This window comes from Silene latifolia, chromosome 5, assembly GCF_048544455.1.
Source record: "Silene latifolia isolate original U9 population chromosome 5, ASM4854445v1, whole genome shotgun sequence".
In the NCBI taxonomy this organism is placed as follows: Eukaryota; Viridiplantae; Streptophyta; class Magnoliopsida; order Caryophyllales; family Caryophyllaceae; genus Silene; species Silene latifolia.
In genome coordinates, this window is record NC_133530.1 from 4,305,287 (window position 1) to 4,320,464 (window position 15,178).

Sequence of the window (15,178 nt, forward strand, 5' to 3'; positions counted from 1 at the left end):
AATAAGGTCCGTTAAATCGTTGCAAGATAAAATCTAGACCATTTATAGAAAATGGCCTCTCCATTTCTTTTAAAAAATTGAGAGAATCCTAATTGACTATAATAGACAGTGTTGGTGCTATTTCATTTTTCATAAAGTAAAAAATATGTATCCTTTGTATGTTACACTAAACGCGGGGTCTATACCCACTTATAAAAGGTGGGTAATTTTGATATGTTAAATTCGTCATAATAGTTGGCGGTCTATATATTTTGTGTACATATTACCTTATACTGCTTTCAATTATACTAGGTTTAAACCCGTGAAATTCACGGATCTATTTTATATGTTTTAATATGGTTATTTGTAATTTAAAGCTCCTATTACTACTTTTTATTATTATTACTTTTAAATGATGATAACATTCATTTTATGATCTGAATCTTATTTGTAATATAGTTACTTTTATATTAATTTTACGTTGATAAATTTCAACTTTGTTTTTTTTTTTTTACAAATGAATGGTCTTACAATCTGAGATCCTCTCAGGTATTGAAATCATTTCAAAGTGGGAAACCATCTTAGGTCCTCCAGGAAGACAATTATTGTGTCCTTCCCAACCAATAAGAAGCTTTCATAGCTATTTAAAAGTACGGTTTTTCTATCCTATGCCCACTAGGCATAGGATAAGAAATCTAAAAAGGAAAGAATTAATGATGTTTTTCTTGTAAAGTGATAAGATATTACAATTTCCCATAAAAACATCATTAATTCTTTCCCTTTTTGTTTTCTTATCCTATGCCTAGTGGGCATAGGATAGAAAAACCCTTAAAAGTAATAAATATAAAGCTAAATATAAAATAAATATAGTCATGAAGGCTTCTAATTGGCTAGAGGACACATTAATTGTCCTCCTGGAGGATCTAAGAATTTTTCAAGATTATTGTTTAGAGTTACTAAATTAACCGCACACCTATGTTTACTCCATTTCAATAAAATACTCCTTACATATATTAGAGAAATGGGGTGAACACTTATGTGCAAAGGGAGTATAAAACTATAAAGGGATATTCTATATGGTACCCCTCAAGTTTTCGACTTTCTACATAGTACCCTTACACTTATTAAAACATACATGGTACCCCTAATTGTTGTCATTATCACTAAATATACCCCTAAACTTTATTTTCCGTCAATTAAACTCAGTTTTAGTCGTTAAGTGATTACTCGAAAAATTAAGCTGATATGCTCCTACCAACATGTCTTTCCCCTTGCATACTTTTCGCCAATACACTCTTTTTCGCCAATACCAGCTAGTGTCGCCAATACCAACATGTCTATCTTAGTTTAAATTAAGACGGCGAACCCTTTTTTCAAAGGGAATAATTAGACATCTATCTCTTAGTTTGTGTTTACTCTTGTGAATACTCTTTTGATATTTGTGAATTATTGGATGTTTAATGATGACATAGAGTTACATATTGAAAAAGAAAATAACCAAACTGCATAAATTGATACATTGGTACAAAATTATAATTAGTTAAAATGAAAAACTTACAAGAATACAACTTCTTGGTATGGTATGCTTAAAAGAGTAATAATGGTTCCCCATGGAAGAGGACATCCTCGTAGATAAGAGAGTGTTAAGACGATGATCAATTCCCTTCAATGTGAATGTTCTAAGAAATCAACTACGACATCGTTTTGGTACGGCAAGGTAGTTTGAAACTTGTCGATTGGAATTTTGATTTTGATATGGACAAGAAGTAGCAGCATTGGCGTTTTTGATATGTTGATTCCACGCAGCATTTGGATCTCGGGTTGAGAACACGGTCCACGTACCAGTCGAGTTTTCGTACCTACTGTGTGTCATCCGCTTGAACGCTTGAATATTCTCGTTCTTTCTAATGTCCGTTGGATCAATATCGATTACAAATATGTCCCCGTAAGGTCTCACTGAATGTAAAAAGTGCGGCAAAGAAATGGGATCAACGGAAACACCAGCAAGATCTGCAACGACGACAATGCTCTTTCCATCCGGGCTGAAAAAGGGGTGGTTTATATGACCCGAAATATCATTTCCACTAGTTAAAACTCTTACCCATACATTTTTATCATTTGCCTTGACAATAAATGCTCCGTAGTAACCCGGGTCTAGATCATTGTCTTTCTCAGGAGCATCTTTAGGCTTGTGTGTCGATCCAATTGCCTTCGGTTAGCCTTGTTATTTTTCCGTCTCCAAACTCACCTACTTGCGCGTCCTCCATTATGTATAGGTTCTTGTATGGTTTATCTCCACCATGGTCTCTGGTTGATCTGTATACTAATTTTGTCCCTGTGAGAGACATGGAGTAGTTCATGTGTGAATTTTGGCCGCCCATTAACGGTTTCGGTAAAGAACCTCATATTAACCAGTTTATCCACGACTTTAGGGCTGGGCACCGGTCCAAAACCAGACCGGAACCGAAATCATCACAAATCTCGGACCGGAACCGGACCGGACCTGAAAATTCCGGTCCCAGACCGGTCCGGACCGGAATTAATTTTACATACCCACCTTTTCAAACTCTGGTCCATAAATCCGGACTGGATTGGACCGGATTAAGTAGGCACTCAATGTATTTTTAATTAATATTTTAAGGAAAAAAATAAAATATAAATAATTTCGGTCCCGGTCCGTTAGATTCTGGTCCAGACCGGTCCATTTTTCCGGTCTGACCGGATGTTCCCCACCCCTAATCCACGTGTAAGTATCGAGCAACAGAAGCGTTTGGTTGAGATACTCGTAATGGCAAAACAGAATAATGTTGAGTAAAAGAACCAATAATGTCATAAATATTTACCTTCTGGATTTGTGGATGGAAATGCATTGTTGAACTTTTCGGTTAATTCCTTACGCAGTAGCGTGCCATCGGAAACCTTAAGGATGGCACATATGTCAACGGTCGCCCTGGTGTCGAACGAAGGTCCCACGCATACATAAAGTATATCCTTCTTTGGATTCTGATTCCATACCGTTGAGAAAACACTATTTGCGTGTTGTTGCTACAAAACACGCAAATAGTTATGACGAAATTCATAACTTTGTATATATCTTTCTCGGTGCATGTTAAAAAATTACTCCATATACATGTAAACAATTTACTGAGACGGATCAAATACGGACTTGTAACGAAATAAATTTTTAGGTAGTGTGTAGTGGTTGTACCTCAAAACGAATATTCAATCCGGTATTATCAGCTACCCACACTTTCTTGAACTCATTGTCTACAAAGGCAAGCTTGGAGCCATCAGCACTAAACGTCGGAAAAGCTCCCGACACTCGGAATAATCCAATATCTGATTTCGGACATTGAAGCTTGCTAAAGGTTTTCTCAATATTATTCTCATGGCTCTGCATACAACGGCAAATTCAAGATTTATAGTTAGAAGAATGAATGACACGAGTAGTTACAAGAGATACGAACCTGATCGAGTTTGTTGCTTCTGCAACGATGATATCCAATGCGGGTTTCTCCACCCATGTCCGCTATAACAAACGGGTTAAAATGGTCGGCATCTGGTCTGATACCTCTGGTTATTTCAATGGGCGGCCGTGTTCCAGAAAAATCGAATATTTCAATATGTCGATATTGAGGCTCTTTTGCAGTTTCATCAGAGGACGACTCCAATTTTGGACGGATAGTTACTACGGACACAGTGTTGGAGTTGATAGCTACTGGAGTTACGGCATCAATACCATCTGGAGTAACTCTACGAACCATTGTGAAACATCCGATCATTTGAGCTCGAAATACAGCCCAAAATTTGCCAACTTTCCGATGAAAAAAGATGACATTGTCACTACCCCATGTTGGCCAGCCAGCATCCGTGATGAATAATTTCCGATTGAAAGGCTCCTTGATATTCATGATATATATATCGGTCTTCATGCTTTCGATCTCTCCATTCCAACCTCCCCTGTTCTGGAATGATGCCATTGCTACCCTTTTTCTATCTGGTGACACCGAGGGGCTTAAATCCGCTTCAGCTGTACAAATACGAACAACATTAACTAGAGTCTTCCGCAATAGGCCCTTAGAACCAAATTCAAACACATGGACATCGGCAAGAAAAATTGTCTACTGCAAAATCACAATGAGGTTTCATCAATCTTAATTTTTGTTTTCGATAATGGGTGCGCTCTTGGAGTGTTGTGCACACACCTAGACCTGGCAAACGGGTCAATCGGGTCGGGTTCGAATTGGGCTAGTTCGGGTCGGGTCATTTCAGGTTAGGGGTCTATTTCGGGTTTGTTTCGGGGCAAGCGGGTCGGCTTATTTCGGGTAAGGTCATTTTCGGGTTAATGATTAAGATAAAAAAGGCATTTCAAGTCTTCTGGGCTCAATTAAAGTTAAAGTTAGAAAGATTTTTGGGTACACCGGGTGTACAAGATTATCGTTCACCCTAACCAATGATAAACCTTTAACCATATTCCATTTAGATTTTGCTTTATTATTTATAGAAAGTGTGGGTAATTCTAATAATCTTATTAGCTTAGGTGTACGATGACGTGGTACACCCGGTGTACCCAAGAATTTTTCAGTAAGTTATGTTTTGTCGGTCATTTTCGGGTCGGGCCTGGTCAATTTGGGATTCGGGTGTCATTCGGGTGCAACAGTTCGGGTTAATATCGGGTCTCGGACGAGTCTTTTCGGGTCAGGTTGATTTTGCCCGGTAATAATCAAGAATGTCAGAAAATAATAATCAATAACCAATAACACAAATTCCATGATAATCAATAACACGAATTCTTACATGAAAATGTAAGATAATAATCAAGAAGTAATATAAGAAAAGCAAAGGGTAAGATAAGTGACTTGCTTGGTGGAGTCAGGCGCTGAGTTTGTCCATCCTTGAGGTTCGTTCTATAAACAGAAGTCCAAGGCTGTCGACGACGATCAGCCGGGTCTTTGGTGGTCACGTACACAAGATAACAATCGTCACCGTCAATGCAAATGCACCCACTGTCTTCCATGCGTACCTTATCATACGTGCCATACAACTTGGCGAAATTGAAGATTCTCACTGGTTTTACAGCAGAGTGTATGGCTATATGAAGCGTTTCTAGATTGTCAGTTCGCTCTGAGACCATAATCATGCCCGAAACAGCTTCTTTGTCTACGCCTTCTGCGATCAAATGTGTATGGGTGAGAATTGTCTTCAAAGCCGCAGGAGAAAGTGAATGGCCATTGTAATTATATGACTCTCCGTCTGTCATCAGGAGTTCATCATCATTTTCGGAAGTTGGAGAGATTTTGCAAGAGTATATGTCGAGTGGAACTGGTGGACGATAACTTGTGAAGAACGCAATGCTACCTCGTCTTTCTTCCTAATATTGGAAACACACAATCAAAATGTTATTCCTGTTGATAAAAACTATTTTCTCCCCTATAACTAGAAGTGTAACCAAGGCAACCAATGCTCGAGTTCAGATCAATAAGGTCGAGATCGGCACTGAATCTTGAGGCTCGGTCTTAGTGAAACTAAAAAATTTAACGTTTGAGCACTTCTTGAAAGGGCTTTGCTTGAACTTCAAACCCCCCCGAGATCTCACCCTGGTTTTTATACACTACACTCCGCCATTGCGGGCTATTTTATGATATAATTGTAAATACAAAAGTACTCCCTCCTATTCTCTAACATCTTCCACATTTCTTAAAACAACAAATTCACTAAAATCTTTCACTTTCCTTATTTATCTATAATTTGTGTTTCTTTTGACCCCACATTTTCTCCCTTCCTTTCATTTTCTTCCATTTTCCTCCACATATTTCACTCCTCTTAAAAACACCCCAAAAACCAATGTGGAAGAAGATAAAGAATAGGAGGGAGTAATATACTCCCTATAAGTTAAACAAATATAAATAAAGAAACCAAAAATGGAAACATTTAAAGCTATTTTTATGGAAAAAAGGGTAAAGGTGGTTGCCTATCTCAATTTCCCGTGAAAATAGCTTTAATTATTTCCATTTTAGGGTTTTTTAACATACATGTGTCTAGTGGGCACATGATAGTAAAACTTAAAATTGTAAAGTTAGGCATTTACTATTTAGGGTATTTCTAGAGCATGTTATAGAATTTAGGGGTATCTTGTGTGTTTCTGAAAACCCAAAGAAGTATCATAAATTCGAATAAACACTGGGGTGCATCATAGAAACATTCTATTTTTTTAGGGCCCGTCTCATTATAGACGACCACTATTCGTCTATAATTATAGACGGATAGTTGCCCTCTCACAAAATTAAAGTTGGAGGGCAAATGAGGATATCCATTTCCCACCTACTTACACTACCTACTTTCATTTGTGTGAGGAACACTATCCGTCTTTATAATAAATATTTTCCTAGTGGCAATATATTCTTTTAATAAAAACATTTTAATTTTTTTAAGACCCTGACAACCCCACCGTCCAACTCCTGTTCCACTTCGGATAACTTGGAATCCCAAGCTTCATTGAGAAATTTAAATTCAAAATTGAATTCAAGATGATCACTAAACATCTTTATTGAATTGGATATGAAATTGAATACTCCCTCCTATTCACAATAAACCTCCCATTTTATTTTGGCATAAATATTAAGGAAACACACTATCCCACCATATAATTAAATTTGGACCACACAAATACACTACCCCACCATACAATTAAATTTGGACCACACAAACCAGGGTTTTAAATAGCGGTATCGGTCGCGATCGCGGTCGCGGTAACGGAGTCGCGGAATCGTCCCCGACTCGGCCGTCGCGCTCCGAATCGCTATTATCGCGGTGATATTTATTTTACAAGCTTTTGTAGATATTTCATCATCTATTGACTATTTCATATAAAGTTAAGATTAATTCTACTTAGGATAATTAATTTGATCAATGCTATACAATTTCTAAGAGCTTTCCATTAAAAAACTTGGCCGGTACAAGTTATAACTCGTTCATATCGGGTTCATCGCGGTCATGTCGGGCCGAGTTGGCCGATACACGTTATAAATCGGTCGTCTCGGCCGATACTTTCTTCTTTTCAATTTACCCGATACATCTCGGGATATCTCGTATCGGCGGCCTTCGATACCGATACATCTCGGGCGATACGATACGTCTCGGCCGAGATTTAAAACCCTGACACAAACACTTACTAAAAAAGGAAATAGGGAAGTTATTGTGAATAGACGGAAAAGAAAATAGGGAAGTTTATTGTGAATAGGAGGGAGTATAAATATTTAAATGAGTAAAATTGAAACCATAAAAATGGAATCATCAATTTCACAATTCTAAACACCAACTAAAGTCTATTTCAATTTCTTTTCACCCCCAAAAAAGAAAGAAATAGTAGTACAAATGCAATCAAAGTCAAAGTTAAGTTTTATATTTCGTAATTACTTCCTCCGTTCCGGTCATTTGTTTACTTTTAATTTTGGCACAAAGACTAAGAAGAGGATATGAGACCATTTATGGGTGATGCTATTGAGTGACAAATGAACAATAATTGATATAGATAACTAAATTACCCTTCAAAAATATTCAAAATACATAAATGTAAACAAATTAATGAAACAACCATAAATGAAATTGACAAATAAATGATCGGACAGGGGAGTAATACATTTCCTAACCACAAATTTTCATTTGTGACGGATTATATTGTCACAAGCTTATGACGGGTCAGATAAAACCCACTTGGGGAGATAAAGACAAGTCATTTGTGATTTTTTAGGCACTCTTACTTTTGTTTTATCTACCCAACTGGATAATACTTGACCCGTCACAAGGGAGACCTATTCCATACTAACATATACACGTAATAAAGAGCAATGATATGAGTGATATATAATGGATAGCAAAGAAGAAAGGAGGCCTTGCACCTTAATGACGATAAACCTAAAAATTAAATATACTCCCTCCCAGTCACTATATTGTTACCATTTGGGCATAATACTTAAGGAAAGTATAAAATAGGAGTAAAAGAGTTGTGTGGGGTTTGGTGATAGGAGAGATGAATGAATAAAATAAGAGTAAAAGTTACCAAAAAATGAAATGTGAACATTAGTTGAATAATCCGTTTCGGGAAAGTGAGAACATTATAGTAACTGGGAGGGAGTATAAAGTTTCGAAAATATTGAGATTACCTGAAGATCATCTTCAGTGAGGATTGAAATATCCATGGCAGTCATAGGAAAGTGAGTAAGAGAGTTATTCAGGAAGAGAAGAAACGGAGATTTTCGAATTCCAAGTAATTCCTTGTTTCGTGTGTAAATAGGCAAGGATTGTCTTAAAAGGCTAGGTATAAGCGGTTCATATACTTGAGTCAGTCACCAAGTCTCCCTTGGAGACCTGTTAAACGGGTTGAGTGGCTCGGGTCCCGGATCGAGTTAAACGGGTCGGATTAGGATATAGGTCGGGTCGAATACAGGTCATACGGGTTACGGGTCGGATTAGATTCAAAATACGGATCAAGAAATAATTTTTAACGTCTTTTTATTTTAATTAAAATTTTTTTTTATAAAAAAGGTAAAACATATTTAAAACTAATATTTTAGTCACATTCAACGTTTTTTTAATAACAATTAGTCTTGCTGAAGACGGATCGGAGCAAGTTACGGGTAATGTCACTCACAAAACGGATAGGGGGACAAGGTGGGGTCGTGCCCTCATGTGCTTCCCTCTCTCCTCTATTTGGGTCATTTATGAGAGGAAATGGTATCCGTCACTCCAAAGTGAAGGATACATGCCGTCTTCAATGAGATTTTGTGTTTTAATAAACACTCCCTCCTAGTCTTGATAACCTTTATATGACTGACACATGATTTAAGGGTTTGATTAAAATAAGCATAAAGTATTATTGTGGGTTGAGGTAATTGGAGAGAGGGAATGTATTGTGGGGTATTGTTGTAGGATGAAATGATTAAAATACGTATAAAGTATGGGTATTGTGTGGTATTGTTGTGTGGTAAGATGATTAAAATAAGTATAAAACTTTAGCAAAAAAAAGGAAATAGGGAAGATATTGTGAATAGAAAAAAAAAGAGAGGGAAGGTTATTTAGAATAAGAGAGAGTATTTTATTATTAAATATTATAAAAGTGATTTAAAATTGACTTTTTAGTTGTGTTTATAATTTTAAGTAATAAAAACATAATTTTTTAACTATTTTTTCAAATATAATATATAAATATTAATGTTTTAATAAAATTTATGATTTACTTTTGACGCAACGGGTCGACACGTTTGGGTCGGGTCTCGACCCTAAAATAACGAGTCATTTCGGGTTCGGATCAAACGGGATCGCGGTAGAGCTGATCATATGGCCCAGGCCCGCTAGCCCGACCCGGCCCAGCCCGATTTTTCCCCGGGCTTGGGCCTCGATTTTAGGCCCGAAAAGCCCACTGCCCGAAGCCCATAACCCGATTCAATATAATAGGGCCGGGTTTGGGCCGCTTTTACGGCCCGAATTTTGGCCCGGCCCGGCCCGAACATATGCAAAATTTACGAATATATACAATTTAAGAATGTTAATAAGCATTAAGTAAAATAATTAACCAATCAATTGTTGTATTGTAAATAAGCCGTAATAACTTGTTTACATGTATTAGTTTGATAAGGCTTAGTATTTTTCTTCACCAGTATTTATATGATAAAAAATGAGCTAATGGTTTTGTATCATAATTGTTTACCATTATCGGCGTGCTAAGTCAATGTTTTTGAGCCTAAAGAAAAACAAATATCAAATCAATTACAAAACTACAACAACATACAGTGAGCACCGCACTAAAATATATTATTACACTACTAAAAATTGTGCATTTAGTTTGTATGAGTCACCTCAAGCAGTACGTTCATAAAAGCTACATTAGGTTACTACTTCTTAATTGCAATACACGAAAAAAATCACACAATTCTATACGAAATTTTTGATAACAAATACACAAAGTATTATAACTTCATAATGGGGATTTCTAAACTTATTTCAAGAGGAAAAATATTTAGCCCGAATTGGCCCGAATCGGCCCCGAAAGCCCGCTTAAGCCCGCATGGGCCGGGTTTGGGCCAACAAAATAGGCCCGCACTTGTAGCCCGGCCAGGCCCGACCCGCGCACTTGGGCTTAATTTAATGCTTGGACCCGGCCCGACCCGGCCCATGATCACCTCTAGATCGCAGGTCAAAAGTAACGGGTTTGCAACCCTAAAAAACGGGTCGGGCGGGTCGGGGTTTCGGGTCGGGTCGAGTTTTGACATGTCTACTTGTGATAAAGCTGGCAAAACGGCTCACCAGGTTGGGTTTGGGTCGGATCAATTCGGGTCGGGTCAGTTCGGGTCTCTCATATTATCCGGTTATTTCGGGTTGGTTCGGGTCGATTGGGTTTCGGATATATGGTCGGGTTATTTTTTGGGTCAAGCGGGTCGGGTTATTTCAGGTTCGGGTCATTTTCGGGTCAACGATTAAGACAGAAAAAAGTACGTTAAGTGTTATTACCTATTTTTACTTCAGTTTTGATAATTAATTCTTTATTTTTAACATTAATAATATTAATTGTGCTCTTAAATTAGCCATTTTAAGTCTATTTTGTTCAATTAGAGTTCTATTTTGTCGGGTCGTTCTCGAGTCGGGTGGTTTCGGATCTGGTGAGTTCCGAGTCAACAAAGTTCGGGTCGGATCGATTCGGGTTTCGGGTCAAAGCCGAGGGTTGTAGTTTGGGTCAATCTCGAGTCTCGGGTCAGCCTTTTCGGGTCGTGTCATTCGGGTCGGGTTGGTTTTGCCAGGTCTACTTGTGACAGACATATATGTCTGTTTTGTTTTATCTATCCACATAGATAGTACTTGACCCGCGACACGCTTGCGATGGATATGGCAGTTACAAATGAGAATTTGTGTGACTCGTTTTAGCTTTTGTTTTATTCAAGTAGTTTAACACACACACCCCGGTCTGCCTTAAGACTCAGAGATAGTGCCATCTTAAATTTATTAATAGATTATAGCATCAGTTGTAGCACAAATGCACAATTTGTGATTCCGTTTTTTTAGTTTTATAATAAAATTTTCGAGTTTTATAATGTTAGCTCGCACATGGGCCTGAGCCACTGTCGTCGAGGTGGAGAGAGTGTTCGCCTCACAATTCCAATGAGGTTTCATCCCAAAACCAATTGGTAATGAGTGGAGTAACTCTTTAGTTTAAACATAACAGCATGTGATTCTTCGTATCGCGCGAAAGTGACAATTTCCCCCTTAACTTTGTTCAATGGTGAAATCAGGACCCTTAAATTTCAATTGTAGCAATGAAACCACTTAACTTGAGCTAAAAGTGAATTAAACTCCATTTTTTAATTTCTCATGAAATTCCTCCAAAATTCACTTTATAATCTAATTAATCAATTAATTTTTTTTTTTATAATCTTACAACTTTTATACAATATATAATTGTAATAACGAGTGTTTTTTTTTTATAATTGGACAATTGTTAAATAATTTATTATGAATGTGAGAATAGTTCATAAAACTTTATCATATTTTTATTATGTTTATTATAAATTAATGTAAAATTATTATTTAGGTGGATAATTAATTTTATATTAATTAATAATGTTAAAATTAGTACTTTTAATGTCATATTAGTTGTATAATATAAATATAAAATGAATTTTTGTTGAGATTTAAGTGAAATTTAAAAATCAGGGTTCAATTTCACTTTTTGTTAAAGTTAAGTGGTTTGAGTGTCCACCTAGGATACAAAATCCCCAACCTAAACTTACCCCAACGCCTTTGACTCTATCACCGTCGTTCTCCCACAACCCCATTCTTTCATATCACCCACTGCTAGTCTGTCATACCATTACCACCACCGTAATTCCCAACGTCCACTGCCAACCACCATTACCACCAAAACGAATTTCCTCCTAAACTACCAACTACCACCACTGCTTCTCTCTCTTTCCTCAAGCTACAGCCAGAATTTGCCTACTTCGTCTTTGGCGACCCTTCCTCGCTATTAAAAGGCTCAACATCTCTGGGCGACCTCAAATCCTCGCTTGGCACGATTCCGAAACTAAAGATTCTGGCTAAATAGGCCGAGATGAAGAGGTTTGGGAGGGCGATGTGCTGATCGGAATTTGGGTACCAATCAATTTCCTTTAGTCTCCTCTTCTGATTGTTGTATAACAATGTAGTTGTTCAACTGTAAAAATTGAGAAATTGATCGGAGTTTGGAATGGCGCTGATCGGAGTTTGGGTTACGGTTTTGACGGCTCTTTGTGTAGGTCTAAGGGATGTCGTAAACGGTGATGGAGAAGGAGGTTGCGGAATTGTGGGCGTGTCACCGGAGTAAGGCGCCTCACGAGGTAGGGTTTGGGTACGGTATAAAGATGGTTGGTGTGGCAATGGTGGTGGTAAGGTTTGCATACGGATTTTTCGGTGGTTTACGCGGTATTTACTGAGGTGGTTTACGATTGTCGAAGTGTGATGAGGGTAACGTGGGTTGGTGGTGGTGGGTTTCGGTGAGTGGTGGTAGTCGGCAATGATAATGGTGGTGGTGGGTTCAAGTAATGATGATGGCGGTCGGTTCTAGGCAATGTTAATGGTGTTGGCCGGTCCCGGTAATAATAAGGTGGTGGGGTCTAGTGGTGGTGCAGTGTAATACCCATTGAATCGAAGACGTTATTCGGGTGGGTATTTCCTTGAAGAGGTCCATTGATAGGCTTAAAATCTGACTAGTACTTAAAGGGATTGAAAGTACTACTCATATCACCAAAGTGCACTTTCTTTTATGGTTATCAATGTAAAAGAACTCCACGGTTAAGCGTGCTTGGCTGGGAGTAGTCTTAGGATGGGTGACCTCCTGGGAAGGTTCCCGGATGTGTATGGGTGAGAACAAAATGCGCTGGAAAGGACCTGTGTTGATCTGTGACCGCCCCCGACCCAGGGTTTTGACCGGTGTTACAAGCGGTGTGGATGGGGACTGGGTAGTGGTGGGTGAGAGGGTGAAGGTGAATGATAAAAATGGTATCAATATGGTATGTTGGTTTGGTTGAGTGAGGTTTTAGGTTTTGATTTATCATTTATAGTTGGACCCTATTTTAACAAATAGTTTTGTTTCCAAACCAAAACAATAAGGGGGTGTTTGATTGGGAGGAATAAGGAAAGGGAAAGAGAATAAAAATGGTTGATTCCTTTTGTTGTTGTTTGTTTGACACAAAGAAAGGGTAACCCATAACCCCCCTTACCCCCAAACCATTCTCATCCATACCCCTCCCCCCCCCTTGGGTAAGCGCCCCATAACCCCATAATCCCTTCTTCCTCCTACTCCCAATTTCCACCACTCCCACCAACATCCACCACACCCTCTCACACCGTCAACCACTGCCACTGCCACCTTACACCCACCACACCGACACAACCACCACCAGCGACGCCGACATAACCACCACCAGCGACGCCGTCTGTCCACGCTACCCCATATCCTCAACCACTAAACACTACACCAACACCTTCAGGAACTCTCCCACCCCACCAACCACCACCAGCACCTTCCTCGGCCACACCACTGCAACCGCCCGACGCCGGCCACACCAGATCTGGTGTTTTAAGGGGTGGGGGAGGGGTTTTCGAAGGGTTGTGGTGGATTTTTTAGAATGAATAAGGTGTTTGGGGTCGGGATTGTGGTGTTTGTTGAGGGCGTGAGGCGCGGTAATTAGGTTCGCCGTGGGGTACCGTGAGGAAGATCGTCGGCGCCGCTACTTGTGGTGGTGCCGGTGTAGATAATGGTGGCAGGTGGTGGGTAATGGTGGTGGAGGTGAAGGATGTTGGCTTTTAATTCCCTTTCCCTCTAATTGTCAACCAAACACCCAAGTATAATATGGGTGATCCCATTCATTTCCCTCTCTTACCCTTTCTTGATTTCATTCTCTTACCCTTTCCCGTACCAAACGCCCCCTAAATTCTTTATTTTTGAATATTATTTTAATAAAACATTCCGCGTTAATTAAGAGTATTTGATAATAGGTCTTCTTATCTAAAACTTACATAGTACCAAAACCTGGAGTATATTTGGAAAAAACGATCCAAATTGCCATCTCACATCGACTGACTTTGGTAAATAACCAAAATAATAATTGTTCCGGGTGTAATTCCAGAGCAGTTATAAGTTACCACCCGTGCTTGTAGAATAATGTCTTGAGTTGAACCCTTCTTGCCTCTATTGTTCCTCTCGGCTTCCCCTGCAACACTGAACGAACTGAGGGCTTGGCTTTGTGCCAAGCGTACTCACTCCGACGCTCAAGTCAGTAAACTTAAAGGATTAAGTTGTGTTACTTGGCTAGGTATGTATTGTAGATAGATAAAGAGGATATTACCAGATGAATAGTGTATTTAGGTTAAGTTGTGGGATCCTTTCCTCAACGAAGGTTGAGGAGTATTTATAGACTTTCACCTTTTGTCACGTAGTGGCCAAGTGGCCAAGTGGCTAGCGGGTGGAAAGACCGTTCTACCCTCGGCCGATGGACCTATGGCAGGCCGGCCGACGGGTCTTGGATATGAGTACGCGGATATGTCTCCCGGCTGGCTAGGTGCCAGGCCGGGACCCAGGTGACAGGCCGATGGATTGCGTCGGCTAGGCTGTCTGATATGTTGACTTTGCTGTGGATGTCTCTGACCTTGCTCAGTGTGTTGACTTGGTCAACGGTGCAGAATATGCCCCATCAATTTGCCCCCAGCGTAGTCTATGCCGCGGTATGGGCTCCGATGTATGCTGAGCATATATTCTGCACAAGTTATTTTCGCAAATTTTTCTGTATCGGCTTCTTCTTGTGCATCGGCGTGGCTCTTGTTAGGCCGTACCATATACCATATCCCCCCTCCACATGGATGCGTAAAGGGCATCCGATGTGGAAAAGAACATGACGCTGGCCGAGACCAGGGCTGAGAGTGCCGGTTGATTTTGATTGCCCCCGGCCGGTGCTTCCTAGCTTGGTTGATCGGTGGCGGGAGACTAGATACCTAGGAATTTGTTGAGGAAGATGAATAGTCGAAGAGATGTGAATGGGCGTGTTGAAGACGCTTGGTCATTGTTGCATTGATTGACGTTTAAATCATTGCGACGATTGACATTCCGTGGTTGCATGCTCGACACGTGTCGCTCATTCGATTGATTGTTGTCGCTTCATGGGCTGTGCTCTGA

At 39.4% G+C, this 15,178-nt stretch overlaps 1 protein-coding gene across 1 annotated transcript; it reads right to left on the minus strand.

Moving 5' to 3' along the window:
- Positions 1 to 1,460: 1,460 nt before the first annotated feature.
- On the minus strand, positions 1,461 to 8,277 carry LOC141656475 (uncharacterized). Its single transcript, XM_074463384.1, has 6 exons — positions 8,142 to 8,277; positions 4,843 to 5,350; positions 3,447 to 4,009; positions 3,188 to 3,373; positions 2,823 to 3,024; positions 1,461 to 2,314 (listed from the first exon to the last, which is right to left on the minus strand). The coding sequence occupies exons 1-6, from the start codon at positions 8,184 to 8,186 to the stop codon at positions 2,163 to 2,165; spliced, it is 1,656 nt and encodes a 551-aa protein (XP_074319485.1). The 5' UTR covers positions 8,187 to 8,277; the 3' UTR covers positions 1,461 to 2,162.
- Between the last annotated feature and the right edge of the window lie 6,901 nt (positions 8,278 to 15,178).